Consider the following 12,745-nt stretch of genomic DNA (forward strand, 5'->3'; position numbering starts at 1 on the left):
TGTGTGAACACGGGAGGAGCTTCTGATTTATATACTTTCCTATTATGCTGACATGTTTAACGATCTGTGATAAGTCACTGAAGCGTCTCCCTCAACCTGTGGTGAGGAATTAATAAGGACTAATACTCAAGCTACTTTGACTTAATTCACTTACGGTATAGTTTTATTTATAGATGAGTAAAAGGCTATTAATTTAAAAAGAAAAGGGGGCAGTTTATTCCTTTTTTAATGCTTCATAGTTATAGAAAATCCGGTCTTTGTAGCAGTATTGCTGCCCCTGGTTATTATTGTGTGTATGCCGGTAAAGTAGAAAGACTTAAAAGAAAATAATGTTTGATGTGCTTTTGAAAAAGAAGTTCCGTATCCACAGGGCACAGCTGCGCCTTAATGTTTCTTAGAAAGAAAAATATTCGCACACAGGAAAGCCGTGAAATATTTCGATTATTTTAGTCGCAAAGAAAAACACAGCTACAACACTTCTAAGAAATCTGCCTTTGCATTTGTTTTACAGAAGCAGGAGAAGGAAAATTTGACCTTCAAAAAACAAAAAGTAATTAACTGTTATCACCATTTTAAATATTATATCCATGCTTTATTGTTGACCCTGAAAGAAACTGTTACATACATTGTATACATAAATAGATACATAAATAATTAATATTCAAACAGACACACTGTCTCAGTGAAGTCCATCGATGTTGCATGTGTGACAGGTGTAGATGATATGTATAGCTGAGGTCTACCACAGTTTATGTAGAGCTGGAACAGAAGGAGTACCGGAGGCAGGCGGAGCCGAGTGGGGTTTTTTTTTGGGCACTGTTAGCAGGAGGTGAAAGTTTTCCAGAAGAAGTTTTTACAGGGAGCTTTGCGGTCACGCTGGGGAAGCGATAGCCTGTTATACACAGCTCTCTCCTCCAGACGAGACTCCAGCGGCTCCTCAAGCTCCACAGGTGTCGCTTCTCCCGGCAGCATGTTCGTGTCCAGAGCTCCATCCAACAAGCCAGACACCAGCTTTAGGATCAGCTCCTTGCGTTCTTTGCTCAGCTCCTAACCAGGAATCAGAAAGTAGAGATAATATTATCACGGAGGAAAAATCATGGAAGTGTGACTTTAAAACACTTGTCTGTGATGCTCACAGATCATTAATACTTTTCCCATTTTAAATTATATATACTGACAATATTAATCATGTCAGTTAAAAGCAGTTTTAATTCAATTTTTAAAAAGCCATTTTTAAATATCTTACTATTTATTTACATAACCACAGATTTTGTTTTATTGTAAGTTACATTTTTGTTTTCAAAATTCGAATCATTCAAACTATTTCCCATGTAGTAACTGGATACATTTATTGATAATTACACCTCAAAGTCATAAAAAAAAATACCATCAAACTAATATGAGCAATACGAACAATCTCCTCACCCTGTTCACATGGATGGGGCTCCTATCCTCCACAGGAAGCACGGCAGCTGCTCTAACGCTGAACACAACCCCCATGAGAGCTGCTAACACCACCAGGAGCTGCATGCTGTGACAGGAGTGCAGGTGACCGACCAGAGCTACAGTCACAGGAGCAGGAGGCTCACAAAGACAGTGTGGCTGTGTGTGTCTGTGTGTGTGTGTCTGAGCAGGAGAGTCTGAGCAGCTCAGACTAGCCGGAGATCCAGAGAAGAACGGTGGGGAAGAAAAAAGTGGAGTGCAGTTGGTGGCAGCTGCTCAGAAGATTTGATGTTTCTTCAGCTCTACCTCTAAAGCCCCTCACTCTTTTATACGCCTCTACCCCCTTCGTGTTTGCCACTGACGTAGAGGGTGGTGGGTGTATGACGGAGGGTGGAGGGTGGAGGGTGTGCGCGCGTGTGTGGATGTCGTTGGGGGTGTGTAGGAGAGCATGAAAGAGGAGGAGAGATGAAGAGGTCAGGACACAACAAATGGAACCGTTTAAAAGTTAACCTTTTTGACAAATTGTGAGATGGCTTGCGTACATGTGATTCATCGGGAGGAAACATCTGCAGCGCACGACGACGTCAATCGCCCGTTACCAGGTTTTGACATCAACTAATGCGTTCGCAGTTACGATAGACAATCTCAGAGAATACCTGTCAGACAGGTGGACGGACAATTCCACAGCTCATCTAAAGTGTGATACCAACGGATATGCCTGAACCATTTTTAGCACTTAAATAAAGCGGCCACATTTCCCTGTAGCAGGAGTCAAAGTAGATCTAAAAGAGATACAAATTGACCATGAGCCAGCTTATCTTCCACTCCCAACACAGGCCGCTGTTTGGCACCCTACCCCGGGCAAAATCCTATTCCTGTCATATTGCTTCTATATGCCTCTTTGACACCTGCAGATTGCAATTGAACGGTCTGACACTCGCACTGACTCGCCGAAATCTCTTCAGGAAATGCACATCACCAATCTCGTGGAGTTAGCATAGCTGTTAAAAAGGAAGCAGCAGTGTTCAGTAGTTTAGTGCCGATCCATAAGGATCTTGTGGTTATCTTTGCATTAACATGGGCCCCGTGATTTGATGCATGTGGCGTCTCTGAATCGAAAACGAATTAATGTCCTTTGCTTCACAATGGATACCAGACGCACTGCACAAGAAACGGATTCTAAAACTGCCACTGAGGTTTTCTACACAATACCATTAACTTACATTATAAGTAAAAATTAATTCCTCAACTCTTTACACAGGTTTAACTACTAATCAAGTTTGCTTACATAAAAAGTAATATTTTATAGGTCTAATATAGTGACATAACATAAACTTATTTACCAAAGAACACTATAAACTGTATTTTATGGCTTAACAAAAAAAACAAAACATTTAATACTATATATATTTAAAATGTGTACGAGGTAAATGTCTCACTGAAGTTAATTATGCTTTCTTGTCTGAGATGACATTGTTTCAAAGTGTGTGAGAATCTGCTGTCAACCTGTGAGACGTTTCATGAAAAAGCACAATTAAGTTGAGTTTACAGGATTCACTGTTTTGCTGCTGGCAGGGAACATGCGGCGCTCGTATTCCCGTATGCCTCGTTTGATATGTTCAAATGGATTTCTCATGCTTCCACAACAGTCTCTGGGTTGATTTCTGCAGATCTGAAGCTGGCCCAAAGCAAATCCAAAGATTAGCTGACTGTTAAAAATTGTTATATTGGCAGTTCAGTGTGTTTGAGGAATATACAGCAACGTCAGCTTAAAGGGATCTGCAGATGACACTGCAAGAGACTTCAAACACTTAAGGAACCCCCAGCGACTACTATAGGTGCTCCAAGATTGCATTAATGTACATTAAAATCTCCATTTTCATTATTACGTGTTGTTGAGTCACCACCTCAACAAGTAACTGAAATAGATGGCTGAGAATTAAGTGACTCACAGATCATATAAGGGTTTTATGCTTTTGTTATCAAACAAACAGGTGAATCTGTACACGTGGAAACAAGCCACCAATTTAGCTGTAGAAGAAATAAATTTTAATGTCAGTCTATTGTATTCCCAAGTTTTGTTCCTGTGGTATGGAGATTAAAACCCAGTCAAATTAAAAATTCATGGCTGTCGCTTCATTGGTGCTAACACAAGCCCATAGAGATGTGCTTCATTTCCTATATTACAGTATTAACACTCACAAGCACAAATTATCTTTATCATCCAGCTATGGGCACAGCTCCTGTGTAAAAGCAGCGTGACAACATAGCACTGAACTGCAGGTTGGTCCCATTATAATAAAAAATGAAAAAAATATTGGTGAAGACTGAGCTTTTGCACAGTAGTTTGAGTTGACGCAACTGAATGGTAAGTTCCACAGTGACACTTCCCATCATGAAACACCAAATAGCTCAGAGGGCCCGACTGCTTTTTACTCTAATTCAAAGAATTTCACCAGTATAATTCCAACGCGGAGACAGGCCTAAAACATAAAAGATTCGAGGATGCCACCTGGTGCCTGAATACCAAAGCTGCACGTGTCTCAACACTACACTGCTCCCAGATCCTGCTCACCATTTGCAGCAAACGGCACCTTGAAAGCGTGGTTGGAAAATGCAGACCTCGAAAAACAAAACATAACCCAGCCATTGATCCATTAATTTTGCGTTACCAGTTTATTACAGTTCATGATTCTTATAAAAAAGACAAATTCATTCATTCAGGTATAACAACATGTCCCAGTAAAGAGTCAAGGTAGCCATAGCTAACAGTAAATCATGTCTTACATTAGCTCAAATCACTGAACTATTACATTTCCATTTAAAGAAACGATCTCACATCCTGCAGTCAGACTCTTACACAGTACACCCTAGTAATCAAGACCCAATACTGCATGCTATAACTGCATAATGAATTCATATGTTAAGACTATTCGTGGACTGGACAGCTCTGGTAACATTTCTAAGTTTGCATGTAATGTGATCTCTTTACAGTATTCGATAACTGACGCTCAAAGCTGAGCCTTAACTAAACCAATTAGGTGCTTTTTTGTTTTGTTTAAAGGGATCTTTTTCCATTTAGCTTCTGAGTAGGAGACCATAAGACTGGTAGGTTATGCGCAACCAGTTTCAGGCACTATAGGGTTTCTGTGTAGTGGACAGTATTCTGAACCATGATTGTGACAAGATATCAAAATAATAAAAGGTCACAAAATAAATGTGCAGTAGAGGATTACATACACCAATCAGACACAATAAAATTGAAGCCACCTGCCAAAGTATTATTCACTTGACCTGTAAATGGTAGATCGGTTCCTATACGCCATGTAACAATTACACATGTTGTGCTATGTGTAATTTATTGTTTTACAGTAAACAGAATTAAAAACAAAAACAACATTTCAGAATGAGGTTAGGTTTGCTTCACAAAATGCAGATAAGACAATTACATGAAGTACTGAAAGACAACACAAGAGTGTGCAAGACCGGCTCAAAATCAATATTTTCTCTGAACTGAAAATCTTGGGATGACGACGTTTAACTACGTAGAGTTCAAGAAGCCATCGAAAAAGGTTGTTTATCCATGTTCTAAGGGTTGGCTGAAGGATGCACATGGCCCTTTGCTGCTGGTCATGCTTCTCTGAGCACCTGTCAGACAAGACACCAGGTGAAATGCAGAAAATACCCCTCGGCATTGTGTGGATTGCACTCCCAAGTGTGGGACAGACTATTAAAATTTGAAACCAACTTACCTTTCTTGCAAACTCTGGGAGAACGAACGACGCTTTGTGAATTTCAGGGTTGTAATATTTAAGGCTCATACTTTCCTTCTCTTCTTTTGACAGTGCTTTCACTGGTTCCCTGAAATTTGTTTCCTAAAAAACAAACAAGGCACAAGGATGATCAGGGAGAAACTGTTATGCTATGGAACATTTCTGCATTTTATTTTATTTTATTTTATTAGGCAATCCAAGAACACTTGGGGAAGTGTGGTGGATGACAAACTGAGAATGACAGTTTAACACCTACAGGATTTTTACTGCAGAGCATGAATCCAATTTGGCCACTGGGATAAGTTGGAATGGTGCTGTAGGCGTAGTCCACCACAGGGAATAGGGTTTTGCAGAAGGTCTGCATCTCCTTTATCAGCTCCAAATGGAGCCACTGACACTCTCCTGTCAGTTACAAAAGCAAGAGGCGGGGAGAGGGGGGGGGGGGAAAGTGTTACTTTCCCATCTTTTGGCATTACTCAATCTGAAGGGAACAACTCAACAGAAAGTAATCCATTCACTAACTGAATAACAGTAACATCTTCAGCAGACTCAAAATGTTACTTATTAGCCAGCTTTTAATGCACAAGTCCAGTGAAATATAAACTTACCCTGGGAACAAATAATTCCACCACTTCTCAATGCTGCCTTCATCAGCTGGTAGTAAGACTCCTTGAACAAGCTCTCAGCAGGTCCTGAAATAACGATTAAAGAGATTCTAATTGAGACTGCCTCCTTAAAGCGTGTCCCGTATTTGTGTTGTTTGATTAGTTCTTTGGGCACACAAGGATTGTGGGACTTTAAGCAGCACCTACCCACTGGGTCTGATGAATCTGTTATTATTATGTCAAAGGCGTCCTGATTCTGCTTCATGAATTCAAAGCCATCACCAATGTGGAGGGTGAGCTTGGGACTGAAAAACCCTTTGGCCATCCCTGGCAGGAACTTCTTTGACACATTAATCACATCCTAAAGAGAAGACAACATAAAAATGTCATCAAAGGCAGCAGAGAGGACAATCCCTACATCATAAATTAACAGAGTTGTTGCTCCTACCTCATCTATCTCACAAAGAACCGCTGATTCCACCAGCGGATGCTTCACCACTTCCCTTAGCACACCCCCGTCTCCGCCACCAATGATGAGCACCTGTGAAAATGCAAATATAACAGTCACAGCTGGAAATATCCCGAATGTACTGTTGTTTCACATTTACCAGAAATACCTTCTTAGGACAAGGATGGCTACACAGGGGAAGGTTTGCAATCATTTCCTGATAGGCAAACTCGTCCCTCTCTGTGCACTGGATCACTCCATCCAGCACCAGCACATTTCCGTAGGTTTTGCTGGAAAGTAGCATTACAGCACAGCATGAGGCAACAGGATCACTTTTACATAAGAGCTTCCGTAGGATTCAGATGTGTAACCACATGCTTAGTACCATTAAACAAATACATGTACCGCGACTTAAATGAATCTAGCGTTACCCTTAAAGTTTACACTAAAGTTTCAATGACATGCAAATCACGAGCCAAGCTTAAAAAACGTCGTATCTTTCAACCATCTGGGAAAAAAATCATGCTCTAGGTTGCTCATTCAGTGCGAGCACAGCTAACAGCTAGCAGCGTTAGCTAAGTGAAGTTAGCCTCACTGTTCTCACCTCTTGAAAACCATAACATCTTGAAATTTGGATTTCTTGTGGTAGAGGACCTCCTCTACTTGGAGACTCATTGCTTGCCCTGGCCATAGCGTACAAGACTCTGTAAACCATCCATCTTTAATGTGGTCCATGACAGCTGCCTAACGTGTTTGGAAGCGTGGCAGTGAAGAGTGACGACAAACACATTGCCTAACCGCGAGACTTGACGCCCTCTTCTTAAAGCGAATGGGAGGGCGCTGACGTAGCTGGGTCTTCACGACGCTAACCAATTGCGTGGCAGGGTCTCTCGTATAGTTTGTTTGACTTCACATCGGCCGCACGGCCCTGTATGCACGAGCTGAGCAGCCCACGTGAAGCGCAACCAAGTTGGCGTGTGAACACACCCGTGAGTTTGGACACCAGGGTGCGGGAGACAAGTGTATGCCTGTGTGATAGTTTCAAGGAAATTTAACAGTCAGTTGTTATGTTCACGAGTACTTTCCAGGGGCGGATCTTGAAGGGTGGCATGGGGTGGCATGTGCCACCCTAAAATGATCTCTTACACCCCTAGTGCCACCCTAGTTTTGCGTATGACAGTGTTGTTTATTAAAATAAGATTAATAAGAACATTTAACAGTGAAGATACATTCTAAAACTCCTTTGAATGAGCGTGCGTGAAAAAAAAAGTAGTACTCCACCCAAAACCTTTTGAGCAAATGCAAAAGTGGTCAAAGGTCTGAGTTTGGTTCATTTCTGCCTGTAAAACGAAACACTGTAAAGTAATAACTGTGCTCTGAAGCTTTTTTCAATCTAACTTTCGGATTGTGTCAGTCAAACATTACAGAGAGAAAACTTGTCTTAGCCAAGATTCAATTCACTCATATTCTAATTGTGACAGAGCTAACTTCACACAAATGACTGCATAAAATAAGAATAAAACAACAACAACAAACAACTCTAAACACTGTTCACTCTCTTGGGCAACTGCCTCTAAACTTTGGCAGTTACATGAACTTAGTTATATAAACAAGACATTGAAGGCTTAACAGCCAACACAACCACATTGGCTGTCTTGTGACAAATAGTGGTTGAAGGAAAGGGGTGCTGACCAAGTTGGTAACCAGCATGAGGAGGAGGTGGCAAGCCATTGCAGCTGTTTGTGGTTCTTCCACATGCAACAGAGGCCCCTGTTTGTTCAATCAATAAATTGTTAAATTGTCAGTGTGTCTTGTTTCGACTGTTTCGACTGTAATCATCCAATTCGGCACAGACGACACCAAACAAGGTGTTTGACATTCACGGAGAAAATATGGAATTTTTTCATAGGCGCAACCCACAAATGAAATTTTCCTTACAAAGGTGGCACCGTTTAAGGAAAAATAAAAACCTGGTTTCCAACGGTATAAGATTTATTGTAAAGAAGCATCGTTACAATAGAGTAATAATTGACCAAACATGAATTTTGTTACTTTTTGTGTTAAGTTTAGATCTTCTGTCCTGCTGGGTTGAAGATGCCTGTGTTAAAATCTATGTTTTAGAATTTGTAGCCTCGTTGTAGCAACACCCACCTTTTAGAGTATGGTTCACTGTCATGCAAAGACATACAAGAAATATTTATTTCCTTTTATTGTTTTGTTTCTTTCAAACTTAGACTTTAATACAGAAGACATACTGCACAAGAGCACCAAAGCTTAAACAGTAAATTTACATCATGTTTATTTATATATCAACATACCTGCATATGACCGGCTGACTATGGAAACTTGTGTCTGACACAGAATTTGTATTTTTATTTATTTATTTATTTATTTAATTTGCTGTGACTGAACAAAAACTGGTCAGTTTGGAGGTATTTTTCTTAGTAAGTCTCAGACCAACCCAAACCCTAATCCTAACCCCAATCTAACCAGAAATGATGTTAGTTACTTACTTGGATTAATTTCAATAGCATTTGAGTTTAAAACAGTAAAACGATTGTCTCAGACTGAAATGTCAATATCTGCAATTCCAGACATTCCAGTTCGACATCAGAACGGCCACTCTAAATGGACTGTGAGGACAGATCTCAGCTGTTATACTGCACAAGGCAACAGTGCACTCTTAGTCTGTTTACATTAGGCTCAGTATCTCCATGACAGAGTGTTATACCCAAAGGCAAAAGTTAGCTGAGCACACAATTCAAACTTGTCTAGGTAAGCCAAGAAAATTTACAAAAAAGTTCAAAGCTAAATAAAAAAAAGGCACCTCAATGGCTGCTGGCAGAAAAATGGAAATCTAATCCTCATACTCTAATCCTCAAACACAAACCTGAAATTCACACAGGCAGAGGCGTTTTATTTAGTTTCCTGTGAAAGTATGTTTGTATCTGTTTAAACAAGAACCTGTCATTGCTCAACAGAAAGTAAAATATGCTAAAGGGGAGCAAACAATTCAAACTTGAAGGGGCAAGCAACGAAAAATGAAAGCTAAGATCACAATCATATTAAAGTTTGTAACCTTAAGTCCATGTGATCCAAAGGTGCAGCGCAAACATATTGCTTGCAGTCTGTTACCAATAAAGCATTTTTAATGGTGCAGGCCAACTAAAACACAGCTAATAGGACAAGACATAGTACTAGATGTCGTATCAAAGCCTGCTGTTAGTGAAACATAAGATTCATTGTGCTGAAAATGAAAAACAGCAGTTATTTTATTATTTATTTTTTCCATTTGGGCCATGTGGTGAATTTTTACTTGACTCTCAATGTAAAGCTTGGGACCGCCAGTCAGACATTAATGAAAGGCCCCCTTGCGTCAAATTTGACATCTTCTCGCAATCATTTGTAACTAAGTTTTTTGTGACAAGCACAGAATCTGTAAAGGCTCACTGGCCATTTCATTAGGCACACCTTGGTACTATGAAGCTGGATCCTCTTTTGCTTTCAGAGCTGCTTTCTTTGCAGCGCAGATTCAACCATGCTTGGAAATATTACTCTGAGGTTAATCTTCCATTCCACATCATCCCACAGGTCCTTTCTTGGACTGAGATCTTGTGATTTGAGTACAATGAACTAAGTGTCATGTTCAAGAAAGTAGTTCGAGCTTTGGAACATAGTGTGTTATCCTGCTGGAAGAAGACATGAGAAGATGGCTATACTGTGGGGTGGACAACTTCTACTAAAGTCTGCCAATAAAATATCCTTCACACCATTACACCACCTCTAAGTCACCATTCACCAATTTTTGAAACTCAGAACAACCCATCTGACTCCAACAACCACGCCATGTTCAGAGTTACATATCATCTTTCTTCCTGATGCTCAGTCTGAGCTTCAGCAGGTTCTTTTGACTTTGTCTACATGGCATGTTATTGGTTGATTAGATATATTAGATGGATGTAGATATTATATTCTTTTCCCAGTGCTTCTCTACATAGTGTTGGCCCTAATGTTTGTTATTTCCAGAGGTTAAAATAAGCACTAAGTCAGCAAACAAGTTAAGTGTGCTCACCTTAATTCATGTTATAAACCCAAATTTTCAGTGTCACGCAACAGTAATGGGACTGTTTACTGCAATATTTACATTTTGTAAAACCTGTAAAACAACTTTAATGAAGTCAAATTTATTTGTTGAGGAGTCGTGGAACAGTTTATTGAAATATATGCAAGCCTCCATGGAAATACAGAATACAAGGCATAAACAGAGTCTGGGCAATTCTAACAATCTTGAAAGTCAATATTTGTTATGACCACCTTTATTCTTTTACAGCCTGATCTTAGGCAGCTGTCTTGTAATTTGTTTAAGTAGTCTTCAGGAATTGTTCTCCAGGCTTCTTGAAGGACATTCAAAGCTCTTCTTTGGATGTTGGCTGCTTTTGTTGCATTCTTTGTCAAGATGATCCACACTGCTTCAATGACGTCAGGGCCTGGGCTCCGTGGAGGCCAATCCATGACTAATAGTGTTTCACTGTCTATTAGGGCTGCCACGATTAGTCGACTAGTCACAATTACGTTGACTATTAAAATCGTCGACGACTAATTTAATAGTCGACGCGTCGTTTGAGGCTTTGTAAGATCCCAAAAGACGCAGGAATAAATAGTAGGATTTAAGAGTGTAATAACGGACTGAAACAGAAGATGGCAGCACTGCATGTACAAGGATGCCAGCTGCCGTTAAACCCCGAAGAAGAAGAAGAAGCTGTGTCCCAGAATTCATAGCGCGGCCCAGCTCAGTTGTCAACAATGGCGGCAGCTAGTCAGTTTTAATATTACTCTTATTATTCTTTCTGGGTCACAAAATAAACGATTAACATATTTTCAGGCGAGAATGTAGCTGTGTAAACCTCAAATATCTGCTCAGTTTATCAAGACACCACATATATTCAAAAGCGCTCCGACGTTTTCGGAGACGTCTGTTACCCACCAGCTAGCTCGATAGCTAGCCGGGGGCAAGGCTCACTAGAGCCGGTGAGAACACCGGACTCCCGGCAAATCATTTTCAAACCCACCGCCGTCTTTCGCTACTCAGGTTAAACATTATATATAAGTCACTTAGATAACTTAAAAATGTTATTGTTTGGCTTTTTTTTTTTTAGTATTTTATTGGTTCCTGATTAAATCGGTTTGGCTGAGATTAAAGTTAGAGTTTTTACACAGCTGAATAAATGTCAAGCAGATTAAACTCCATCGAAACAATCTGCAAGTGTCATTAAAATTTAATAAACTCTCATCTTGTCTTTATTTTTAGTTAGCACATACCTTAAACACTTAAAGCTGTAAGCTAATGATAGTTTTAAAAGAGCAGATGCATGCTGGTGCAATAAGCTGTATGTTTTACGTCCAATGGATGCATGATCTGATTAGTCGACTAATCGCAAAAATAATCAGCGACTAGTCGACTATCAAAATAATCATTTGTGGCAGCCCTACTGTCTATTTCTCTATCCACGTATGGTTCTGCTGCATTGAGTGTTTGTGATCACTATTATGCTGAAAAATCAAGCCAACCACATTCTTTCCAGGTAGTATTGCTTGGTGGATCAAAATCTGATGCCATTTTTGCACATTTATCCATTTTAAAAAGATCCCAAAACCACAGGCTCAAAATGCTGCTTGAAACCATGATCGCCCATCTGTTAAACAGATGGCTGCAGACATTCATTGTTGTACCCCACTCCTGACCTCCTCTGTACATACTGATGACAATATGGACCAAAAAGCTCAAATATTTATTCATCACTCCATAAAACCTGTCAACTGATCATTTCAGGCCAGTTCTTGCATAATTTGACATAACTCAGCCTTTTCTCACGGTTTCCCTTAAGAACGGCTTCTTGACAGTCACCTTTCTACTGAGACCATTCTCGATGAGGGTTCAGTGAAGAGAAGAGGGATCAGCTGAAGGTCCAGATGCATCTCAGGTCCCGTTTCAGGTCTTTACTGGATTGCTTTCCTATTTCTTAAGGACCTGCCATTCAGATACTCATCATCTGCTGTAGACAGTTCTTTTTTTTAGGCCTGAAATTTCTTTCATGTTTCACTTGTCAGGTTTCTTGTCAGTTGTCTGTTATGTATATACGGGTGACTTCTTAAAGCTTGAATGTGTCATAGGCCAGTGTTAAGTGGATTTACAGCCAGAAATAAAACATATTCCTTTAACCGTCAGGTACAAAGACTGAACTGTAAATGGACAATGACAGCCAATGAAAAACGTAGAAAGTCATTCAGAGATTGAACGATCCATTCACTTAACCTTATCAGCATCGAAGGGGGGCTACGATAGGGCAAGAGGAGGGTATACCCTGGACAGGTCGCCAGCCTGATGCAGCAGGGCTAACAGAGAGAGACAAACAACCATGTGCACTCACATTCACAACTATGGACAATTTCGATTCACCAACTAACCTAACCCCACA

General features: G+C 40.2%; 2 protein-coding genes across 2 annotated transcripts; both read right to left on the reverse strand.

The window, feature by feature from the left end:
• Window positions 1–331: 331 nt before the first annotated feature.
• Window positions 332–2,141, reverse strand: sst7 (somatostatin family member 7). Its single transcript, XM_040047942.1, has 2 exons — window positions 1,426–2,141; window positions 332–1,047 (listed from the first exon to the last, which is right to left on the reverse strand). The coding sequence occupies exons 1-2, from the start codon at window positions 1,528–1,530 to the stop codon at window positions 820–822; spliced, it is 333 nt and encodes a 110-aa protein (XP_039903876.1). The 5' UTR covers window positions 1,531–2,141; the 3' UTR covers window positions 332–819.
• A 1,955-nt stretch (window positions 2,142–4,096) lies between these two features.
• srm (spermidine synthase) lies at window positions 4,097–7,073 on the reverse strand. The gene is made up of 8 exons (XM_040047941.1): window positions 6,874–7,073; window positions 6,439–6,559; window positions 6,270–6,362; window positions 6,029–6,182; window positions 5,825–5,908; window positions 5,473–5,618; window positions 5,196–5,318; window positions 4,097–5,091 (listed from the first exon to the last, which is right to left on the reverse strand). The coding sequence occupies exons 1-8, from the start codon at window positions 7,002–7,004 to the stop codon at window positions 5,074–5,076; spliced, it is 870 nt and encodes a 289-aa protein (XP_039903875.1). The 5' UTR covers window positions 7,005–7,073; the 3' UTR covers window positions 4,097–5,073.
• Between the last annotated feature and the right edge of the window lie 5,672 nt (window positions 7,074–12,745).

Source organism: Simochromis diagramma, unplaced genomic scaffold (assembly GCF_900408965.1).
Source record: "Simochromis diagramma unplaced genomic scaffold, fSimDia1.1 OVJJ01000387.1, whole genome shotgun sequence".
Taxonomy (NCBI): Eukaryota; Metazoa; Chordata; class Actinopteri; order Cichliformes; family Cichlidae; genus Simochromis; species Simochromis diagramma.

Coding starts and splice junctions, on each gene's coding strand:
- sst7 (XM_040047942.1), bottom strand. CDS start 1,530: ATGCAGCTCCTGGTGGTGTTAGCAGCTCTCATGGGGGTTGTGTTCAGC. Junction 1,048..1,425: donor GCCCCATCCATGTGAACAGG/GTGAGGAGATTG, acceptor ATTCCTGGTTAG/GAGCTGAGCAAAGAACGCAA.
- srm (XM_040047941.1), bottom strand. CDS start 7,004: ATGGACCACATTAAAGATGGATGGTTTACAGAGTCTTGTACGCTATGG. Junction 6,363..6,438: donor GCCATCCTTGTCCTAAGAAG/GTATTTCTGGTA, acceptor GCATTTTCACAG/GTGCTCATCATTGGTGGCGG. Junction 6,183..6,269: donor TTCTTTGTGAGATAGATGAG/GTAGGAGCAACA, acceptor TCTTCTCTTTAG/GATGTGATTAATGTGTCAAA.